The sequence below is a fragment of the Lemur catta genome, chromosome 19, assembly GCF_020740605.2.
Source record: "Lemur catta isolate mLemCat1 chromosome 19, mLemCat1.pri, whole genome shotgun sequence".
Classification (NCBI taxonomy): domain Eukaryota; kingdom Metazoa; phylum Chordata; class Mammalia; order Primates; family Lemuridae; genus Lemur; species Lemur catta.
The window spans coordinates 31,633,772-31,658,476 of record NC_059146.1 but is presented as its reverse complement, the minus strand read 5'-3'; the positions used below and the strand labels follow the sequence as shown (position 1 = coordinate 31,658,476).

General features: G+C 38.7%; 1 protein-coding gene across 4 annotated transcripts; it reads left to right on the top strand.

The window, feature by feature from the left end:
* The first annotated feature begins 5,051 nt into the window (after positions 1-5,051).
* On the top strand, positions 5,052-18,789 carry ZNF461 (zinc finger protein 461). 4 transcript variants are annotated; one of them, XM_045532224.1, is made up of 5 exons: positions 5,052-5,179; positions 6,311-6,400; positions 9,137-9,263; positions 10,175-10,270; positions 17,347-18,789. In XM_045532224.1, exons 2-5 carry the CDS (start codon positions 6,392-6,394, stop codon positions 18,735-18,737), a joined length of 1,623 nt encoding a protein of 540 aa, XP_045388180.1. In that variant the 5' UTR covers positions 5,052-5,179; positions 6,311-6,391; the 3' UTR covers positions 18,738-18,789. The 4 variants fall into 4 exon arrangements, with proteins under 4 accessions (XP_045388180.1, XP_045388181.1, XP_045388182.1 ...); XM_045532225.1 differs by lacking the exon at positions 6,311-6,400; XM_045532226.1 differs by lacking the exons at positions 5,052-5,179; positions 6,311-6,400; positions 9,137-9,263 and adding an exon at positions 14,195-14,266 and having other exon boundaries at positions 10,183-10,270.
* The last annotated feature ends 5,916 nt before the right edge of the window (positions 18,790-24,705 follow it).

The window sequence follows — 24,705 nt, the reverse complement described above, 5'->3', positions numbered from 1 at the left end:
GGATCTCCCTTGGGAACTCTCTGAAGTCAAGTTCCATGTTTCAGAACCATGTCATTCCAGAGTTATCTCCCCAGGAAACTGCTGTGAATTTAGAGAAAATTTCCAGACCTGGATATCCATTACCCTGGCCTTTCCCTTGGATACTAAGAAGGGTTAGCAGTACTCCCACTTCCTTTTACTTCCATCTCAGTATGTGTGTGCTACATAATGAGAACTTGTGCGGCGGGAAGAATTTCTTCCAATCTAGCCACAGTCTGGAGTCCAAGAAAGGTCTGGTGTCTCATAATTAATTCCTTAACCCTCCCCTATTCCCTTCCCTCTTCTCATGAAGTTCTCTAAGAGCCCTGAGGAAAGTGAAACATTACTGATCATATGTGAAAAGCAAGGTAAAGGTCAGTTTTTTTTCCTTTTTTTGTTCTCCCCCTGAAATGTTAGTCAATGGTTAGGTTACTATTAGACAGGGCCTTGTGATATACTTTGACCAATAGAATGTGGTGGAAGTGACATTGTGAGACTTCTGAGAAAAGGCTTCAGGAGGTCTTGCAGCTTTTGCTCTTGCCCTTTTCCTGCCCTGATACCACCATTTCTCGAAGGCTAAGAGCAGCTTACTTGAAGATAAAAGTTCACTTGGAGAGAGACCTCCAGCTGAAAGTCAGCAAAAACTGCTAGATATTTCAGCAAGACCATTTTGGACCACCCAGCCCCCATCAAGCCAATAGCTGACTGTTGTCACATGAATAAGATCAGCAGGAGAGCCACTCAGAAAGCCAAGCCCAAATTGCCAACCGCCAAAATAATGATCTTATTGTTTTTTGTTTTAACCCATAAAATTTTAATTTTTTTTTAGAGATGGGGTCTTGTTATGTTGCCCAGGCTGGCCTTGAACCCTGGGGTCAAGCAGTCCTCCTGCCTTAGCCTCCCAAGCAGCTGGGACTACAGGCACATGCCACCATGCCCAGCCATAAGCTTTTGGAATGGTTACATAGCAATAGATAAACAGGTGTTTAACTTTCCAGATTTTTAAAAGTCACCATATTGATGTAATTGTTATTATTCAACCTGTTTTGTAAAGCGATTTATCTACTGATAATATATCTTGAAAATATTCCATATTCTTTTTTTTTTTTTTTTTGAGACAGAGTCTCACTCTGTTGCCCAGGCTAGAGTGCCATGGCATCAGCCCAGCTCACAGCAACCTCAAACTCCTGGGCTCAAGTGATCCTCCTGCCTCAGCCTCCCAAGTAGCTGGGACTACAGGCATGCGCCACCATGCCCAGCTAATTTTTTCTATATATATTTTTAGTTGGCCAGAAAATTTATTTCTATTTTTAGTAGAGACGGGGTCTCGCTCTTGCTCAGGCTGGTCTCAAACTCCTGACCTCGAGTGATCCACCCGCCTCGGCCTCCCAGAGTGCTAGGATTACAGGCGTGAGCCACTACGCCTGGCCTCCATATTCTTAACTATTTTCTACAACTCTGCATTTGTCTATCTTAGTATTATAATACATGGATATTTGGTAATTTATTTCACCAGTAACTTTCCTGTGCAACTCCTTCTCCTTGCTCTCTAGCTCCCATGTCTTACCCAACACACATTCCCTTCCAGGATCTTATGGGCACATGGGTTCCGTCATTTCAGGGATATATAGACTCAGGAATGTGGCATTGACTTCTGCTGGATGGAGTACAGACGACGCACCCCACTCAGAGAAATCTGTTTAGGAGTGTGATATAGGACCTCTATATATTTATTTAACTAACCAACTGGGGCTCTCTTTTTACATCTCTTTTCCCATTTCCAATTCAAATTCTGCATTCTGGGAATATCTGACTTTCTTCACTGTGATTCATCAGGGAATTTTTAGGGGGCTTAGCTAATTTTCTGAAGGATTAGAAAATCCTGTGTTATTTCTAAAGTATCACCATGATCCTTCAGAATACTTTCTCAATTTTCCTTTTTTTTTTCCTGCTTGATGATCAAGGGAATGGTCTCAATTTTTGTATAGCCACATCAGACCTAAATTCCATTTTTTCTCCTATGTGCAGGGTTTATTATTAATTACTTAATTAATTTACTTGCAAACCATATGTGATTTCCTTATCAGAGCAATAGTTGTTGGAGAGGTTGCTTAACAGAGATCTGAGCCCAGGTAAGTGAGAGCAACTGACTAGAGGATTCCATTGTGTATAAAATCTTAGGATTCTAGATTTAGGACCTTTAAGATGGTATTTGAATTACCACTCTGAAATGTCTGTGAAGAAAGTTTGGGTCACTTCAGCCAGAATTCAAACTACTTCAATACAATACTCCATGTATCGTATTCCTTTTATCATACCCATATCTCCTTTTATTATTTTTCTGCTCTCAAAGATGAGTTTTTTTCTCACTGTAAAAATTAGTAGATTCTTATTCAGAAGATTGGAGAATGCAGAAAAACCTTAAAGTAAAGCTCTTTGAATATTTCAAATCATTTCACCTGTTTTTCTGCGACTAAGCACATGGATATGGCTGTATAGGATTTTTTTCTTTCAAAACAGTGTCATACTATAATACTGTTTTGAAATCCACCTTCTTCATTTAACAAAATATACTGAACAACTTTCCATGTGTCAAATTTTGAACTATGTTATAATTTTTTAATGGTTACATTGTTTTGTTTGGATACATTAAGTTCATTCCAGCTCCCATTACACACTGTATACATACAGATAGAATGTCAGACATCAGCAATAGAAAGAAAAATATCTAGAGGTATGCCTTTAAATGTTAACATTGATGATTTCCAGGATATGATAGTGATTTTTAATTATATAAATTTAAATTTAAGCATACTTGTTAAGTATATTTCCTATTTTCTTTTATAAGAACCACCTGTTGATTTTAGAATATATGTTTGAGGTATTTTATTAAACAGAAGTTCTTCAAAAAGTAGGTGAAAAAACGCTAAGTCTTTAAGTTAGATTTACAGCTCAGCATTTTCTAAGTACTATGCAATGAATGATTTATCTTATGTTCTCTTCCAATAAATTATTAGTTTTGACCCAAGCATGACTGTGGGTATTCTGGCTAGGGAAGAAGGGATAAGAGGCCCAAACCTTACCTTGGAATTGCTGCTTCATATTAAGTGTCTTCTTTTTCTTCTTCCTTTCTTAGGATAGTGTATTAGGCAGGGTTCTCCAGAGAAACAGAATGGTGGGAGGGTGTGTGTGTGTGTGTGTGTGTGTGTGTACCTACATCTATGTAAATATATATACATATGTATACATATATCTATATCTGTCTATCTATCTATCTATCTATCTAGAGAGAGAGAGAGAATTGGCTTATGCAATTGTTGAGGCTTGATATCCAAAATCTGCAGAGCAGACCAGCAGGCTGAAGACCCAGAGAGCTGCAGTTTGAGCCTAGAGGCAGTCTGCTGACACAATTCCTTCTTGCTCAGGGGAGGTTAGTCTTTGTTCTGTTAAGGACTTCAGCTGATTGGATGAGACCCACCTACATTACAGAGGGTAATCTGCTTTATTCAGAGTACACTGATTTAAGTGGTAATCTCATCCAAAAAACACCTCTACAGAAACATCCAGAATGTTTGACCAAATATCTGGGCATTGTGGCCCAGCCAAGTGGACACATAAAATTAACCATCACAAGTCCACCCTTGTCAACTTGATACCCATAAGCATCTCCTAAAACCATGCTTAATATCTGAATAAACACAGCAACAAGGTCATATTTCTGCTTAACATGATACAACTATCCTGTGTGCAACCAAAAATATATTAACCCCTTCCCCAGAAGAGGATGCAAAGTCTAGATGATGTTTACCCTTCTTGATATATCCTATAACTTAATAATTATGATGTGAAGTTAACAATATTTAAATACTATGATATAAAGTCAGTACACCTTATGCTACATGATAAAGAAATAAGAAAGGGAAGAAAACAAAGCTTTGCTACACACACACAACACAAAATAAGGAAGAAATACCCATGACAATTACAGTCCTTTCTGTAACTGGTCACCTGGTTATAGCTGGCATTTATAACTACATTTTCCACTACTCATTTTAAACTTTTTAAAACTTCCTATTAATGATAAAAGCCATTACCCATTTTATATTTCCTTTGCCCTCAGCAAGCACCTCAGCTGGTTGGGATTCTTTACCTGGTGGGGTAACCCAAATCTTCATGTTTGAAGGATCTGGATGGTAGTTGTGGCAGAAGCATTTCATGTAAGGAAGACAAATCCATATCCAGAGTGTATATTCCAGTAAGAAAAAAATGCTGCCGCTTCCATGATGGAAGCAGTCAAATGTAATCAATCTGCCGCCAGGGAGTGGTGCCATATGGGGGAACGAGTGTTGGTCTCCACCACTGACAAGATTCAACAATAGCTGTAGCCAGGTTGGTCTTGGTAAATAGAAATCTGTGTTGCTGAGCCTGTTACAAAGTCCCTGTGTGTGTGCCGTCGCTCTCCGTAAACATGCGTAATCACACAGTTTCAAACGGCCACATCACACATCACTTCACAATCACTGCACGAGTGGCCAAATTCACCGCATGAACCCACGCGGGCATATGGCCCAGCCACTCCCTCAAACTTTCTCAAAACCGTTTCATACGCAAACCTCCTTACAAATGACACCGTCACAGTCGGTTTCACATACACCCTCTTCCTCTTGGCGGGAGTCACCTTTGGACAAGTGCAGTTCCACAACAAAACACACCTCCCACCGCAACCTCACAGCTGGAGGCCAGATCCCTCCGCACCAGCCAACAACAATTCTCTTAAGTCACCGCACGCGACCACCCCTTTGATGGGATAGGGACAGCCACTGTGCTAGTCCCAAAATCCGTCCTCATAGAAATCAAGAAACGAACTCAGGCAAGTTGTTGCCGTCACGCCAGTCCTGAGTGAAACTGCGCAAGTGCAGGCCGGAGCCTGACGGAAGATTTAACCAGGCGGAACTCACAGCCTTTCCCTCCCCCCTCGGACTACATTTCCCAGAGGACACCGCGGTCCAAAGCTACTTCCGGTGGAGCAGCGGTGGAATGGTTTGGCGGTAGGGGCAGGTGAGGGCGTCCCGGGACCTGTTGAGAAGGCAGGGATGGGCGTATGGCTCGCCTGTAATCCGAATCAGAACTTGGACCAGAGACTTTCCTGAGGATGCTGAAGGTGAGGTATCCTGGATCTCTAGGGCCGTGGAAGAGGAATGTCTGTAGTTTGAGGCCTCTGAGAGCAGTGAGCGCGGGAGGGAGACTAGAGTTTATCTTTGGGCTCAGTGTGTGTGACTGCGACTGGGTACGTGCTTGTGCTTTTGTGACAGTGTGATTATGAGCGTGACCATTTGTGCGAATGGAGTTTGTATGTGACTATGACCATGATTGTGGGTGGCTATTTGTGTAAGAGTCACTTATATGAAAGAAAAGCACATTTACACAAACAGTTATACTCAGGCTCACACGATCAGGCATTAGGGATACTCTCGAAGTAGTCAGCTGTAGATTTACGCACCAACACAAAGCCAAAATCACACTGTCCCACCCCACATTTATCATCGTCACACAGCCTCAGAAAAAGCCATATGTATATATGGTATGCTTACATACTTCAGTGTTTTGATTTTTTTTTCAAAGATTAGGCCAGGATATGCATTGTTTTGTAATTCCTTATTAAAAGATAATTAGGTCTTTTTGTCTGTATTCAAGGACAAACTTAGGAAGATTCCCCAGGACGCTTGCAAGTGAGATTCTTCTTTAATTCTTACAGTACTGCACTTCAAACTAAAGACTCAAGAATTTATTTTGGTCTGAAAATTTTTGTTCTATTTATTCTCTTCCATCTGTGTTGTTTTAGCCTCTATTTTTGAAATTCCTGTTACACATATATTGGATCTTTGGGGGTCTGTTTTCTATTTCCCTTATCTTTTCTTCGCATAATGTCCATTTCCTTTCCTTTTTCCTCTTAATTCAGTGAGAATTTGCTCAGGGCCAGTTAATGAGCAGCTCGATCAGGTCCGTTTCATCATAGTGTTGGAACATTGGGCTGGCCTAACTAAATCCCTTCTCCTGAAGATCCTGAGCCCTGTTTTTCTTGAGTCCATTCTGCTATAGCTGGGTTCCCTCATGGTTTTGAGTAAAGCTGTGATTTGTCCAAATCCCTTCTAATCATTTATATATGTGTGTATGGGGATTGGGAGTAGGAGACATTAAGGAGAAAGAAAAATGTCACTCTAAATGAACATTTTTGGAGCTCAGAGGCAATCACCACCTCTCTTTTCTTTTACCCTCCTTCTCCCTCACCCAGCAACATCTTCTTTGGACTGAGTTTCTCCTACAGAGGAACCAAGAAGAGGATTAATTAATAAGTTCAATTCTAAAATAAGCCATGGCCCATGTAAGTTGGTATTTTCTTGTTCCTAATCGATGTAGTTCCTTTTTTTTTTCTATAGGGCATATGAATATTTACATTCTTTACCTTGACATTATTATCTGCCTGAGAATTATAAAATGACTTTTTAATGAGTGATTAAGTGGTAGTGCCAGAAATACAGGGCCTTTGTTTTTTGCTCCTCTCCTCTCCAGCCAGTGTTCATATACTTGTTGACATCATTCTTCATCTCCTTTATGCTGAATCTCCTACCAGGAATAAGGAGCGAATAGAAATAGTATTTTTTTGAGGAAAATATTAGTGTTTCTCTTGTCAGAACTTTGGTTTGATGAGGTGACTTAACAAATAATTTATTGAGTACTCGCTATGTGGCAGCGATTCTTCTAGGAATAAATCAGTGGGGAAAAAATTACATACACACAAATCTTCACATGTGGAGCTTATCCTGTAGTAAGAGAGTCAGAAAATAATTTATATAGTGTAAGACTTAAGACACACACACAGAGATACATATGGAATGAGTGAGTAAGCAAGAGAGAATTAACAAAATAATTACACGATAAAACTAAGACCAGAGAGCAAGTATGTCTTATCAATAAATGCATATGGCCTTTAACTCATGTATTAAAAGAAAAAGACTTTCAGATTGAATCACAAAAACCCAACTCTCTGATCTATAAATCAGACAACTAAGTGATTCAGAAACACTAATAAAAGGATGGACAAATTCAGTTTTGGGTTTTCTAATTAGATATGGTAGGAATTGGTGTTGGGAGATCTCACCAGAGACTTTTTGCTTTGTGAGGCTTTAGGATTAGATGGAGATATGATTGGTACTTGCATAGAAAAATTGAAGATCTTGCCAGAAAATAGATGATCACCAATTACAAACTCCAGTTTTAGATTGAACAGAGTATCTTAGACTTAGGTCATCTCTGTATGAGTCTGGATTATTCTACATCAGTGTTCTCTAACTTAGAAACTCAGGTACAGGGAGAGGTGGTGGCTGAAAACAGTTAAGATCTCTCAGGTGTAATTGAAAAACAATGGAATATGTACCTTAGGAAAGACTTTCACGATTTTGTCTACTCCAGAGATTCACGTTTAAGAGAATGATTGAATCTCTTATTATATTAATAAGATCAAATGTTATGCCACCAACAGAAAAAAAACTACCCCAAAATTTAATAGATTAAAGCAAAAACAATCGTGGTTTGGCTTACAAATCTGCAATCTGAGCAGGGATTAGTAGGGACAGCTCACCTCTGTTCCATGTGGTATTAGCTGAAATGGCTTGATTGTGTGCTAGATGACCCATTTTCAAGATAGTTCCCTCACATGGCTTGCATGCTATTGCTGGCAGTTGTTTGGGAAGCCTTGGTTTCTTTCCTCATGAGCTATGCCATGGGCTGCTAAGGCTTCCTAGGCACGTGGTGGCTGGATTACAATAATGAGCATCCTAAGAAAGTGAAGCAGAGGTATGAAACATATTGTGATCTAGCCTCGTAAGTCACATAATCACTTTTTGCTGTACTCTATAGGTTGAGTAAGTCACAAATGTCCTCTCAGTTTCAAGAGAAGGGGGCACAGACCCCTGCACCAATTAGAAGCGGGCATGTCAAGGTTACACTGAAGAGGAATATATAGGATTAGAGATACTGCTGTATCTATCTGTGGAAAATATAGTCTGTAGCAATTTTTTTTTTTTGAGTCAGGGTCTTGATCTGTTGCCCAGGCTGGAGTGCAGTAGCCCGATGATAGCTCACTGCAGCCTCAAACTCTTGGGCTCAAGTGAGCCTCCTGCCTCAGCCACCCAAGTAGCTGGGACTACAGATGCACACCACCACATCTGGCTAATTTTTTTTAACTTTTTGTAAAGACAAGGTCTCGCTATGTTGCCCAGCCTAGTCTTGAACTCCTAGCCTCAAGCAGTCCTCCTGCCTTGGCCTCCCAAAGTACTAGGATTATAAGCATGAGCCATCATGCCTTTTTACCAGATATTTCCTAAAGAATTTGCATAAAAACTAAAAATACCTATGTCATAATAGTTATAATGATGAAAAAAAATCTTCAAGTCCTCTTTCTCAAAGTGGAGATTTTTATAATACATTCTGGAAAGACTAAAATGTTTCCTCAATTTAATATAATTGGGAGCCTCCACTGTTTTTTTTTTTTTTTGGAGACAGAGTCTTGCTCTGTTGCCCAGGTGAGAGTGCCGTGATGTCAGCCTAGCTCACAGCAACCTCAAACTCCTGGGCTCTAGCTATCCTCCTGCCTCAGCCTCCCGAGTAGCTGGGATGACAGGCATGCGCCACCATGCCTGGCTAATTTTTTCTATATATTTTTAGTTGTCCAGATAATTTCTTTCTATTTTTTAGTAGAGACAGGGTCTTGCTCTTGCTCAGGCTGGTCTCGAACTCCTGACCTCGAGCAATCCTCCCACCTCGGCCTCCCGGAGGGCTAGGATTATAGGCGTGAGCCACCGCGCCCGGCCTTATTTTTTAATTTCTAGATGATTAACAGGAATTTCCTTCCCTACACAAGAGGATGTGTCTGTAGAAACTGAATTGTTTAGGAACCTGTGGGCACTCTGCTTCAGTTGTAATAAATTTCTTTTTGACCAATGTGACAGGCTTAGCCTATATACCCACCCTTTCTTATAATGACTTCTTTTAGCACCTGTTCCCTTTTTAAAAATGTTTCTTATAATTTCAAAAGTAGTACTGTGATTTGTCATTTTAGGAGTTGGTGATGTTCAGAGATGTGGCTATAGATGTCTCTCAGGAGGAATGGGAGTGCCTGAACCCTGCACAGAAGAATTTGTACAAGGATGTGATGTTGGAGAACTATAGCAACTTGGTTTCACTTGGTAAAGTTATCTAACAATTCAGAACCTAAGAATTTAGGATACCTCTAACAAATCAGAATCTACTTCTTGGAATTTTTTCTTTCTCTCCTATGAATTTTAGGGCTAGCTTTCAAATAACCAGATGAATTTTCTCTTTGTGAAGAAATGAGCACAGCTAGATGGAGGTGCACTTTCATTTTCCCCATTCTTACATGTTCTTCTGGTCCTTTTTTTTTTCTTTTCTTTCCCTCACTCTCCTGCCCTCCCTATCCTTTCTTGTGATGACTGTCATCCTTGATGTTTAAGGGGCAGAAATGGAATTCTGCAACATTAAAGCATAACTTTGTGAAAGAAACCAAGCTTTGTCTTTCCTTTCACTGTCACTGTAATAAACATGTCAGTGTGGTAGCATAGATTAAAACTAAACACATGGCTTCCAGGAGTGAAGATTTTTGCTTTCCCAATTAATGTAGTGATAGGCTGGATCAAGAAAAGTCATTTATTATTCTTAATTCAAATGAGCACTATTCCATTTCCTGTGTAACAAACGTTCTCTTTTAAACAATTTGTATTTGGAAGTTACATTATAAGAACTTTAAACATTTAGCATTAAAAAGTGGGAATAAATATCTCAAAAAGCTTCTTTTTTTCCTCATAGCAAAATAAGAATAGAAAAAGCTTATGTAAATTTAAGTAATATTTTAAAACATTATAAAAATATTTTATATTTTAAATAATATTTGTTTTCTTTGTTTCATATGATCCTGAATTCATCTGAATTTGAGTATTTCATACCTTCTCTGTTCTTTCCTCTGTATCCCTTATCAAGTACCATTTTGACCTATGGTTTGTTTCTATTTTAATCAATTCTGAATCACTGTATTTGGGTACTTTCATTCCCATCCCAACTCACTTTCTTTTCTTATAACCAGGACTTTCTATTTCTAAGCCAGCTGTAATCTCCTCATTGGAGCAAGGGAAGGAGCCCTGGATGGTTGTGAGGGAAGAGACGGGAAGATGGTACCCAGGTGAGTGAGCTATAATCAGGAAGCAGGAAGCTCCTGCAAAGAGTAGGCCAGCTGGTTAGAATGTTGGTTTGGCAAGGTTATTTTAGACAGAATAATTAGAGAAAACCTAATTTCAAAACTTTTTACAAAGCTACAGTAATCAAACAGTATGGTACTGGCATAAAGACATATACACTAATGAACAGAATAAAGGGCCCAGAAACAAACCTTTGCGTATTTAATCAAATGATTTTAGATAAGGGTTCCTAGACTTCAAGGGGGAAAACTGGATATCCACATGCAAAAGAATAAAGTTGGACCCTTATCTTACACCTTACACAAAAAATTAACTCAGAATGGATCAAAGACCTAAATGTAAGAGCTAAAATTATAAAAATTCTTAGAAGAAAATATTGGGAAAAAGCTCCACGACATTGGATTTGGCAATGATTTATTGGGTATGACACCAAAAGCACAGGCAGCAAAAGCAAAAATAGACAAATGGGACTATATCAAACCTAAAAACTTCTGTGTATCAAAGGACACAATCACTGTCTATTAATTTTTTAAAAGATTCATACAGATTGCTTTGCTAGGTGATGAGAATACATTTGTAAGATGTTATGAAGATATTTTCAATCTAGTAGGAGATCAAGAACATATGTCATGCCTGTAATCCTAGCACTTGGGAGGCCGAGGCGGGTGGATTGTTTGAGCTCAGGAGTTCGAGACCAGCCTGAGCAAGAGCGAGACCCCGTCTCTACTAAAAATAGAAAGAAATTATCTGGCCAACTAAAAATATATAGAAAAAATTAGCCAGGCATGGTGGCGCATGCCTGTAGTCCCAGCTACTCGGGAGGCTGAGGCAGTAGGATTGCTTGAGCCCAGGAGTTTGAGGTTGCTGTGAGCTAGGAGGATACCACGGCACTCTAGCCCAGGCTACAGAGTGAGACTCTGTCTCAAAAAACAAAACAAAACAAAACAAAACATATGAATAGGTGTTCTACTAGAATACTTAGGAAAAAGTTAGGGTTAGTTAGAAATTGGGAAAGTTTAAGAAAACGATATCTGATTACATTGAAGAAGTTGAGATGATTGAGAAGGAAGGAAGTCAGCCAGGAAAGTTTGAAGAGCTAGAGGCCTAGAGCAGGTCCATTGTATAGGTTGGAGGTCTTTAATGATGTTTGTGATTCATTATAGTGCTACAGAACTGTGAGAGAATATATTTATGTTGTTTTAAGCTACCCAGTTTTTGGTACCTTGTTAATGGCTGTCCTAGAAAACTGGTAGAGGGAAATCATGGAAAAATGACACATACTCTCCCATGTGTTTTAATGTAAAGATAACAATCCTTTCCCAATTTTTGATGCCTGGCCAGGACATCCTTTTGGCATGGGTGCAGTGATTTTTATTATTTATTTATTTATTTATTTATTTTTTGAGACAGAGTCTCACTCTGTTGCCTGGGCTAGAGTGCCATGGCGTCAGCCTAGATCACAGCAACCTCAAACTCCTCGGCTCAAGCGATCCTCCTACCTCAGCTTCCCGAGTAGCTGGGACTACAGGCATGCGCCACCAAGCCTGGCTAATTTTATATATATATATTTTTAGTTGTCCATATAATTTCTTTCTATTTTTAGTAGAGACGGGGTCTCACTCTTGCTCAGGCTGGTCTCGAACTCCTGACCCCAAGCTATCCTGCTGCCTCACCCTCCCAGAGTGCTAGGATTACAGGCGTGAGCCACTGTGCCCGGCTCCGGTGCAGTGATTTAAAAACAAAAACAAAAACCTTTTTATTTTGAAGTAATTATAGATTCACAGGAGTTTGCAAAGAAATATACCAGGAAATCCTGTGTACCCTTCCTCTAGCCTCCCCCAATGTTGATACCTTACACAACTATAGTACAATATGATACAAAAAAAATGACATAGAACTTATTCAGATTTCACTATTTATGCACGTACTCATTCATGTGTGTATATATGTGTATAGCTCTATGCAGTTTTACCACGTGTAGCCTTGTGCCACCACAGTAGTCAAAATACTCAATAGTACCATCACTGCAAGACTCTCTCCTGTTACCTCTTTATAGCTACACCCAATTCCTTTTTCTTAACCCTTGGCAATCACTATTCTGTTCTCCATCTATATAATTATATAATTTCATGAATGTTACAGAAATGGAATCCTGCAGTACTTTGAGACTGGCTTTTTTTCCTTCTATTTCGTACACATACGTGTGTACATATGTAGGTGTGTTTGTTTCTTATAGTCATGTGAAAGTTTATACAAGAAAATATTAATATGTCTTCATTTGTCTATGATAAATGCTCAAGAATATAATTGCTGGGTGGTATGGAAAGTCCATTTCAGTTTTGAAAGGGACTGCCAAACCATTGTCCACAAAGGTTGTGCTGTTTTACATTTCCACCACCAGTTTCTCTGAATCCTAGTCAGCTTTTGGTGTCATAGCTATTTTTTATTTTAGCCATTCTGATAGGTGGGTGATGATGATATCTCATTGTGGTTTTAATTTGAATTTCCTTATTGGCAAGTGATATTGAACATCTTTTCATGTGTTTGTTTGCCGTCTGTATATTCTTTTCAGTGAAATGTCTGTTCATCTCTTTTGCCCATTTTCTAATTTCATTGGTTTTTACTGGGAAGAGCATAGTAGTGCTGCGTGATTCAGTTCTCAGGCTGGGTCTCCCTTTTGGCATTATGAGTTTTGGGGGTCCTGAGATTTTATTTTTCCTCTACACTCTTAACTATTGTGTGCATTTTTCCAGTCGGTGTTTTTACGGTAATATGATAAAGTGGCTTTTTAGTTTCAATAGTTGTAACAAAACTTTGGCTTTTAAAGACCTTGTTATGTCTATTTAAAACATTTAATTCCTTTTTCTTTAAACTCTGAATGATTGGTCTCAAAATGATGCTACAACTTACCTAGCATCATAATACTATTTGAAAAAGTCCTGTTGGATAAGACATAATAGGATAAATTATAAACATCTATAAAACCAAGGGATAGTAGCTTTTGTCATGTGTTTATTTCTTATTGCCCAGTGTGTTTGGAGTAGATTCCTTCCTTCTATGAATCAGAGGACTCTCTGATATGTCCGTTTATCTTTTTTTCAGCATCTTTAGTTGTAGACTGTACAACTGTGGGTTGAGAAAGAAAGTCTTCTCTTCTTTTTACAAGCCAACATCCAAAAACAGTCAAACTCACAGAAGAAGGGAATAGAAGGTAGTTGTCAGGGACTGGGGTTGGGGGAAATGGGGAGACGTTGGTTAGGGAGTATAAAGTTTCAGTTATGCAAGGTGAGTGAGTTCTGGAGATCTAGTGTACTACATGGTAACTGTAGCTGACAGTACTATATTGTGTACTTGAAATTTGCTAAAAGGGTAGATGTTAAGTGTTCTTGCCACAAAAAAAAGAAAGAAAATGGTACCTATGTGAAGTGATGACTATGCTAATTAGCTTGATTGTGATCATTATTTCACAATATATACTAAATCATCGACTTGTACACTTTAAATATGTATACTTTTAATTGTCAATTTTTCCTCAATAAATTGGGGGAAAAAACAAATAATGAGACATTTAACTATGGATGCTATAATTAATATTTATTAAATATGTAAACACTTTAAAAATTTATTGTGGTGCAAATACTTAACATGAGATCTACCTTTTTAGCAGATTTTTAGATGTATGATACAGTGTTGTTAATTGGGCACAGTGTTGTACAGCAGATCTCTAGAACTCACCTTGCATAACTGAGACTTTATACTCATTGACTTTTTATAAAAAAAGTTTATTTTGTAATAAAATTAATCTCAAAAAAGCCAATATCCATTTTAAGTATAAGAAATACATATTTTCTATTTTATAACAAAATATTCTTCTAAAATAAAGTATTTCTCCTTTTGTTTCCATGTAGGTACATGGAAAACTTCAGGATTTCCAAATAACAATTTCTAGGACAATAATGAGGTTACATAGATAAAAGCAGGTATAAGTAAATATAGTTCTTAAGAATACAGAAGTACTTATAACAAAATGAGCTAATCTCTGAAAGTACACGTTTATTCCCTAAACTCACTTTAGAAACTTTTAGAACACACAAAAATACGTAATCACACATTTCATTAGATTTCAGAATGTGATGTCATCACACTTCTAGTAGTCTCTCAGAAACTCCCCTGCACACTGGTGAGAGAATGAGTGAAAAAGGCAAATAGTGTCTTAGGATTAGTATGAAAATAGCTTTGACCTCATAGACTTCCACCTGCTCAGAGTAGTGCTGCTATGAAGTAATAAAAATGAATAAACTACTGCTATATGTAATATTATCGATGAACCTCACAAACACAGTATTAGATGAAAAGGTGGAGAAAAAAGTATTATTAATAATATATACTATATGATTCCATTTATTTGAAATTCAGAAACAGGCAAAATCAGAAGGCAGGATAGTGCTTACCTTTGATTGGTGGGTAATAACTGGGAAGGGGCTTAAGGAGGGCTTCTGGGTTTCTGGTAATGTTCTGTTTCTTGATTAAGTGGTGGTTTCACAGATGTGTTCACGTAGTAAAAAAGTTTTCTGCAAGGAATTGATGTAGGAAAGTGTGTCTGTGTTTGTGTTTCTATCTCTGTACATTTATGTATGTGTGCGAGTGTAATGGTTGTTTTCAAACCTCTGCAAATTCTGTGAGAGTCCTCCCACAAAAAAATAGAGTCTAACTTTTCTCCTTTGAAAATGGGACTGCCCGTAGTGACTTGCTTCTAACAAATAGAATGTGGCAGAAGTGATACTGTGCAATTTCTGAGGCCAGGTCATAAAAGTACTGCCTCGCATTTGCTCACCTACCCTTCCTCCCTCCTCGCATCTCTCCACATGCTTTTGGAGCCTTGAGCTGTCAGGTGAAAGGGTATCTATTACCCTAAAACAGCTATGCTGGACAGATCATATAGAGAAACCATATAAAGACAGACAGCCCCAGGAGTCACAGTTGTTCTGGTCCCTAGCTTTTCCTGCTCAGGCCAGGCATCAGACATATGAGTGAGGAAGCTACTGAAATGACTTAAGCCTGATCACTGTGTGACTACCACTGGAGAAACTCCAAGTAAGGAATGCCTGCTTGGCTGAGGTCAGTTAGTCCCCAGATCTGAAAGATAACAATAATGAATGATTATTACTGTTTTAAGCCATTCAGTTGGAGTGGTTTGCTATAGATAACCAAGTATGTGGTTTATATATAAAATCACTGTGGTAGATGTAAGAGTGAGTAGACTCATGGAGACCTGTTTGGTAGTTATTATAAATTTAAGGACTTTAAATGATTATGATTCTCAACAGTTTGTTAACTTTGTATTTCTTTTTATTCTCATCTTAACTCCATTTCTTTAATCATTTAATCTATTTATTCAGGAACTGATTGTGAGATGCTTATTATAGTGTCAAGGTTGCTTTTATAATGGTTTTTCTATCGTTGAGTATCTTTGGGGATAAGAAAATAAACATTAAAAGGATGAATAATAAATATGTCATTCCAATAGTACTTAAGGCAAGGACTTAATCAGATAATATTATCTGGAATACAATTTTGAGGAAGTTACTTCTAATCTGAGACTTAGATGAAATGAAGCCAGCCATATAAAAAAATCTAGTCAAAAAGATTCTTAGCAGATGGAATAGCCTGTGAAAAGCTCTAAGATAGGAAAAGCTTTGCCATGTCCTGGCTGTTGAAAGAAGGTTAATATGGTTATAGCATAATGAAGAAAAGGGAAATCTTATTGGTAAGCAGAGGCCTTATATTCTCATGGTAAGGAGTTGGATTTTTAAAATTCCAGTTCTGTTTGAAGTTGTATTAGTATGGGGTAAGGGTTGGGCTGCTTGTGACAGAGAACCAAAATAATGGTGGTTGAAACTATATATAAGTTTAATTTAATTTAATTTTAAATTTATTTTTCTTTTTTTAATATAAAATTTATGACCCAGGGATAGAAGTATAATTTTCTATTACATTAAAGTCCAAGCTGGAAGGATATCTCTGCTCTGCAAAACCATGATGTGACAGACATGACACCAAATCCACATTGCCATCAGCTTTGTTGAGGAAGAGGGAGAATAAGCGATACAGGCTTGGGCCATCTGGCTCTTAAGGGAAGGTCTCAGAAAATACTACATAATACTCTGTATTTCTTTAGGCAGAACCCAATTACACAGCATACCCACCTGCAAAGGAGCTTGGGAAATACATTGTTTACATTGGGTAGCTTTATGCTCAACTAAAAGCAATGGATTTAATTGAAATAAAGAAAGGGGAAAATAGACATTTGGGAACAACTAACAGTCTGCCACATAATGCTTTGGCCTGATAGAGAGTGTTAAACATACAGATTCTGATTAAGTTGATCTCATTCTAAGACCAACTCTCTTAGGTTCTGATTGAGTTGATCTAGATTATTTCTTTTCTTTTTTTTTTTTTTGGAGACAGAGTCTCGCTCTGTTGCCCGGCTAGAGTGAGTGCCGTGGCGTCAGCCTAGCTCACAGCAACCTCAAACTCCTGGGCTTCAGCGATCCTACTGCCTCAGCCCCCCCGAGTAGCTGGGACTACAGGCATGCGCCACCATGCCCGGCTAATTTTTTCTATATATATTTTTAGCTGTCCGGATAATTTCTTTCTATTTTTAGTAGAGACGGGGTCTCACTCTTGCTCAGGCTGGTCTCAAACTCCTGACCTCGAGCGATCCACCCGCCTCGGCCTCCCAGAGTGCTAGGATTACAGGCGTGAGCCACCGCGCCTGGCCTAGAATATTTCTTAAACATCCATAATTGCAACATACTCCCAAGTGGATTCAGAGACATATCAAAATTTCAGCACCATTGAACTGATTTACTTCCCTAATTAACTCTGCACTTTCTCTCAAGAGTTCTTATTTCCTGGTGCTAACTTTACCTTTCTTAAGAGCTCTCCAAGCCTTTTATTTCTTATGTGAATTATTTTCAGTTTTCTCATTGCTACCATAGATATTTTATTTCTCTTGTAACACAAAACCAGAAATTAAAATATATTTCTTATCTTTCAGACTTAACATCAAGAGATGAGCTCAAGAAGTTATCTCCGAAAAGGGATGTTTATGAAACAGAATCATCCCAATGGATTAGCATGGAACAATTGAAAAGCCATAGTCCTGAGAGATCCATTTTCAGAGATATTTGGGAATGCAAATGTCACTTTGAGCAACAACAGGGACAACAGGAGGGTTATTTCAGGAAATTTATGATCAGTCATGAAAATATGCCCATTTTTAGCCAACATACTTTACTCACTCAAGAATTTTATCATAGAGAGAAAATCCCTGAATGTAAAAAATGTAGAAAAAACATTAGTTACCACTTATTCTTTAGTCACCACAAAAGAACTCATTCTAAAGAACCTTCTGAATATATGGAATGCACAGAAATTAACACACCATTCCGTATTAAACAACAGAGAATTCAAAATGCTGACAAATGCAATGAATGTAAGGAATGTTGGAAGGCATTTATTCATTGCTCACAACTGAAACAACATCTACGAATTCATAATGGTGAAAAACGCTATGAATGTAAAGAATGTGGGAAGGCCTTTCATTATGGCTCAGAACTTACTCTCCATCAGAGGATTCACACTGGTGAGAAACCTTATGAATGTAAGGAATGTGGGAAGGCTTTTAGACAGCGATCACAACTTACTCAACATCAGAGACTTCACACTGGTGAAAAACCTTATGAATGTAAGCAATGTGGGAAAGCTTTTATTCGTGGCTTTCAACTTACTGAACATCTGAGACTCCATACTGGTGAGAAACCCTATGAATGTAAAGAATGTGGGAAGACTTTTAGGCATCGCTCTCATCTTACCATACATCAAAGAATTCATACTGGTGAGAAACCCTATGAATGTAGGGAATGTGGAAAGGCCTTTAGCTATCACTCAAGCTTTTCTCACCATCAGAAAATTCATTCTGGCAAGAAACCTTATGAATGTAATGAATGTGGGAAGGCTTTTTGTGATAGCTTACAACTTACTCTCCATCAGAGGGTTCATACTGGTGAGAAACCCTATGAGTGTAAGGAATGTGGAAAGACTTTTAGACAGTGTTCACACCTCAAAAGACATCAGAGAATTCATACTGGTGAGAAACCTCATGAATGTATGATATGTGGTAAGGCCTTTAGACTTCATTCACACCTTACTCAACACCAGAGAATTCATACTGGTGAGAAACCCTACGAATGTAAGGAATGTGGGAAAGCCTTTAGCTATCATTCAAGCTTCTCACATCATCAGAGAATTCATTCTGGAAAGAAACCTTATGAATATGTAAAGGCTTTTAATCATGGCTTACAACTTAATTTACATCAGACACTTAATACTGGTGAGAAGCCAGTAAGGTTTCCTCTCCTCCCTCCCCATCCTGGCCTAGCATCATGAAAGTGTTTTTGGAGATGTACATTTTCTATGTTTTCTTTAGGGGAAAATGTTGATAAATACTGTTTCATTAGTATTGATTTATTTCAGTAATCCCTGAAAATCAAATGTTCTTTTTCAAGTGGGGAAAATGGAAAGTATTTAAAGGGTAAAATTTTATCTTATTTTAATGTTATTTCTGAGTTACTGTGTTAATCACTATTGGGAATAAATTTTCTAAAATTACATAACATGTTTTCACTGAAATCAGTGAAATATAGCAGAAATAAAATGATAACAATCTCTTCCTCTCCCACAAATCTCTGAGATAACCAATATGTGTGTATTGCTCCTTTCTTTGTGCTTAAACAACCTGTGCACAGAAAAGGTTTGTTCCATGTGTATAGAGGAGGTTTTACCCCCATAGTGACCTTACACAGTGACTTGCTTTTTTCAGTTAACAAATAATCATGATAATCATGAACGCCTTTCTGGGTCAGTACATAAATATGTAAATCATTCTTTTTAAAGCTTCACAATATTTCTAGAATGGGATGTATGTCAGTATTTTTAGCCATTCCTTATTATAGACATTCAGGTTGTTTCTACGTTTTCAACTGAAACTATCACGCAGTAAACCTTACATCTTTTGTTTCTATTGGGTAGATTCCCAACAGTAGGATTAAAGAGTATCTGGGGGGTTGTATTTTGCAAATACATTAATATAATATTTTTAAAAATCTTTTGTTTAGGTAATGAAAGTACATATTACAAAATTCAAAAATTACCAAAAAAGTAAAGTCAAAATTAAATCTCTAATATCCAGTCCTGCAGCCACTTACTTTGCTTCCACAGGTACAACCACTGCTATCAGTTTCTTTTGTATTCTTCCAGGAATATTACAGGTAAATTTCTTAAATTCTGTGGACAAAAGTGGATTAATCATAATCCTTGATTTATGACACATTTTCATCCTTGCTCTCCATCTGACCCACTTTTATTTATTTTTAATATATTCCAGGAATTTAAAAACATTGTGCCAACCATCAGTTTATTGCCCCTCAGCTCTAAATCCTCCATTGCCTGCTCTGCAGCACTGGAACTGGGCTCCATAAATGTTCCTCTTTCCCTAGCTGGCATGACGTTAAGCTTTGTCATTAGAATGCTGGGGGGATACTAGAGGAGGAGGGTTATTTTCATCCTAGTTTGGTTTTACTCTTGTCATGCTCCTGTAGTACATGCAGCTTTGTCAGCATCTGGCTCCTGTAGTGTACAACACCCAGCATCACCAGCCTCCAGCAACTTACCCTCACACACACTTGGGTGGCTTCACAGCAAGTTCTATGGTATAGTGGCATCTCCCTGAAGGTGGCTTTCCCTCATCTACCCTGAGGTTTGGTTTCAATTCCTACAGGGGGGATTAAGTGATGGATTAAATTATTGGTTGGCAAATATGCACTCCTCTCCCTTTTAGCAAAGGACTTTGGATTTAGCCAATGGAATGTGACTAGAAGTCATTTGGTAGAACTTTTTTTTTTTTTTCTTTTTAGAGATAGGGCCTCACTTTGTCATCTAGGCTGGAATACAGTGGTGCAATCCTAGCTCACTGCAACCTTGAACTCCTAGGCTCAAGCGAAGAGATTCTCTTGCCACAGCCTCCTGAGTATCTAGGACTACTGGCATGCACCACCACATGTGGCTTTTTTTTTTTTTTTTTTAAATACACAAGGCCTCATTCTGTTACTCAGGCTGGAGTGCAGTGATGCTCTCATAGTTTACTGTAACCTTGAACTCTTAAACTCCTGGGCTCAAACAGTCCTCCCACCATGGCCTCCCAAAGTGGTGGGATGACAGACATGAGCCACTGTGCCCAGCCATTTTTGGTAGACTTGTAAATGTGCTTCCATGTTATGACTCAGCTACTGCTATTTGCCATGAGAACATCCCCCACATAGCCACTTGTTCATTCATGAAGACTTTCCAAAAGTAACGGTACTGCTTCACTTCCACCTTCCAAATACCATGCAAATTTCTCTTTTGGACATCTTTATCTCAGAACTATATATAGAAGGAGATTCTGGGGGAAAAATTTATAGCTTAGCCAAGTTGAACGAATTGAAAACCATCACAAATACTACTGAAAATACTTTTGTCTCTTCCAGGAGCATGGGTCACTGTCAGTTCACCCTTAAACCCAAGCTCAAATATCCACAAGTGATGGTTGGTTTACTTCTGAGTGTGTAGCCTTTTGAGGTTCATGCTAATGTGGGCGTTTTACTTATTTGACTCCCTAACTTGTGCACGCCATGGGAACTGATTTCTGACACCCTCACCCTCTATTTCTCAAAACAAGTTTAGATTTGTTGTCCTAGCAAATACACTGAAAGCAAAGGAGCTTCTGTATGATATACCTGTCTGGGTTTTTATTTTTCCATCAGTGTCATTTGGTGTTTCTTTACTACGTTGTGAGTCCATGGATGATTTTAAATAATTTTTTATGTTTTATCCACAAATTTTTAGTTGATTTCATGGGGAGGATGGTCCAAATTACTTGCTCACAATTACTGGAAATTTTTGGTTGACAACATTTCATTTTTATTGACTTTTCTAAAGTTTTCTTTTTGGTTTGTCACCGCAATTAATTCCCCTAAATGTTCCAAAGCTTGCCTTTTCCTCTGTCATCTTGATCCATAAATATATAGAGGGTTGAGGAGTTACAGAATGAGGCTGGAGACAAATCCCCAGTTCACTATTCTCCTCTTGTGGTAGAAATCAGCAGACGTATAGTTACAACTTTAGCGTGACTTATACTTTCTGAAACAGCAGAAAAACTGGAAGCAGGAAGTCCATGGAAGAGATAATCATGACTAAGATTTGGTAGCAGAGATGGAGAGAAATAAATGGATTTGCAATATAATTATAAAGGGAGACAAGGACGAATGAAAATGACAGCAAGTTTCCTGGCCAATTCAATTGGCTAGAGTTTATGTCCAAATGCAAGCCAGGTACAAGTATATCGGTTATACCCTTTGGAGCTGCTTTCCTCAGGAGAGTACTGTGGGTACAGTGGTAACTGGAATGATTGTCCCGTTGTTCAGTCTTGAGTTAGTCTTTCCAGTGACAGGGAGTTCATTGTTTCTTGAGATTCTCCCTTTAGTTTAAGGCCCTTTTATTAGAAAATTGATGCCCAGGGGTATTTGCTTCACATTAGCAGAGGTATTTTGCAAGATAGGTACTTGGTACTCTGAGTGAACTTACTGAGAATTAAAATAATGGTGCTTGGGGCAGATGACTTAGCTGAAAGATTTGTTTTTTTACACAAGAAAAAATCAGGATGAAAACTAGTCTTCACAGTCCCACTGAGTTTTCTGTCTTTCACCAGAATTTCTTAATAATGGATCCATGTTTCTGTGCCTTTGTTGAGAGGCTTTGGCTCCCCTTTCTCATCATCTCCTAACAGCATTCCTCCCACTCTCAAATTCACCTGCACTTCATTGGGGATTATCTATCCCAACCTTAATTGAGAGGAACTGTGGAAAGGCAAGTAAAAGTAGAAGTTAGCAGAATTCACAATGGAATGAGAAGAAAACCACTGGGTAAGTAACCAAACAAATGCTCAACAGGGAGTGTAAGTTATCTATTGCTGTGTAACAAACCACCACAAATGTAGCACCCAAGAGTAATACAGTTATTATCTTACAGTTTCTGAGGTTCAGGAGTCTGAACACAGGCTTGCTGGGGCCTTGACTTCAAGGTCTCATAAAGCTGTGATCAAGATGTGGGCCAGGGCTTACCTGGACACATGACTGGGTAAGGATCTGCTTCCAAGCTTATGTGATTATTTGCATGATTTAGTTCCTTGCAGGCTGTTGGAATAAAGGCCTCAGTTTCTTTTTGGTTGTTGGCCACAAGCCAATCTCAGTTCATTACCATGTGCACTTCTCCAATATGGAGTCTTGATTCATCAAAGCCAGCAAGAGGGAGAGTCAATAGAGAGAGTCAGCTACCAAGTAGGAAGTTACAAACTTCTGTTACTTAATAATGGAAGTGGCCTATAAGTTTTGACTTATTTTATTCGTTAGAAGCAAGTTACCAAGTCAGCTCATATTCACAGGGAGGAGATTACACAATGGCATGAATGCCAGGAGTCAGAGATCATTGAGGGACATCTTAGGTCTTCCTGCCTCAGTGACCTATGGCCATACACTTTAGCAGCTGTACACTGGGAAAAGAAGAACACCGAGACATCTCAAACACCACCATATAAAGTGTCTGAGTTGACAATGATACCCAGAGACCCAAAGCATCACCATGGCAAGTATGTTAGAACAAGAGTATGTAGGGATCAGGTATTAAATGGATTCTTGGCCAAAGTCTACCTTACAGTGGTCCTACTGGGTCCATACACCATCTGGTTGTCATTTTATGGATACTTGGGAGTTGGAGTAACTCCACATATTGGGTCTTTGGACTGTAGTATAAGGGCTATCATAGTGGAAAAGACCAAGTGGAAGCCTCTGAGGTTACCCCTGTCCCCTCAAACTAGAATGGTAACTCAAAACCTGTTACCACATCCCAAGGAGATGGGAGAGATTAATGCCACCCTAAAGATCTAAAGGATGTAACTTTGGTGTTCAGTATTATATCTCACTACCATATGTCTATTTTATGTACTACTCTGGTGGATGTTACTGGAGAATGGCTGTAGACTACTGCAAGCTCTACCAAGTAATAGCCTCTGGAAGTGTTATGTTTGCTATAGCAGATTAATATGGACTCAGGTATATTGTATACAGCCATTGATTTGAATGACTGTATTCTTTTCTACCAAATCAGGAAAGGAAACCAGAAACAGTTTGTAAGGGAGAGAAAAAATATTGATGATTTCACCAGCTCTGTCAAAATACAGTATGAAGACTTCTGGACCATCTATATACCCTGAAGAACCATCACAATAATCAATTACATTGATGACATAAATCTAGTAAGACAGCAGGGGCAAATGATGTCATGCACACTAGAAGCCTTAAGTTACATGTTTCTCAGAAGGTAAGAGAAAAATCTACAAAGATTCACAGGTCTGTCACATTAGTAAAGTTTTCAGGATCCAGTGGTCAGGGGCAGGCTAAGACATTCCCTTCAAAGTAAAAGACAAATTGTGTATTATGTATCCTCTACCATAAAGAAGAAAGCACAATTCCAGGTAGATCTCATTGTGATCTAAAAGCAATATATTTAACACCTTAGAATACCCAAATACAGAGTGACAAAGAAAATCCCAAGCTTCGAGTGGAACCTAGAACAGAAAAAGTTACGTTCTGGTTGAGGGGAAAATAGCCCTTACATTTGAGTCATATGATCTGGAATACAGTATAATGAAGATATGATGACAGAATATGATGCAGCGTGGAGTTCATGGCAAGGCTCAGTCAGAAAAACAGAATATTGAATCCTGGTGTCCTGTAATAAATATCATCTAAAACAGATAATTACACACTTTTTCAAAATAAAATCTGGGTGTAATACAGGACACTGAAGGGACAGAATATTTGACCACATGAAACCAGTCACCATGCATCCTAAATTGCCCTTAATGAGCTACGTCCCATCAGAACCACAAAGTGATAAAGTAGCATGAGTCCAGCAACAATTCTTGAAAAATGGCAATGGTACATTCAAGTTGGAGCATGACACACAAAGAAGTAACATAAGTATGTCATCCACGACATATCACTGGAGCCGGGGGGGGGGGGGGACTCACTGCAGGATAAGTTGCTGCCTAATGCCTGCCTCCTCGGTATGTGTGAGTCTCCCTCAAAGTTGTGGCCCCTGTGCCTGAGAGGGCTGGGCTGCCAGTGTGCCCCTGGGCTGGTCTGTTCCAAATGGGGCTTCCTTGCAGGGGGCAGAACACTGCAGCCTCAGGAGCCGCCTGTGTGCGCATGTGTCCAAGTGTTTGTGTGTGAGTGATTCTGTGAGAGGGAGGTGTGTATTT

Excerpts from the sequence above, each read along its gene's own strand:
- ZNF461 (XM_045532225.1), top strand. Across the intron at positions 9,264-10,174 it reads TAGCAACTTGGTTTCACTTG|GACTTTCTATTTCTAAGCCA; the intron begins GTAAAGTTATCT and ends TCTTATAACCAG. Across the intron at positions 10,271-17,346 it reads GACGGGAAGATGGTACCCAG|ACTTAACATCAAGAGATGAG; the intron begins GTGAGTGAGCTA and ends CTTATCTTTCAG.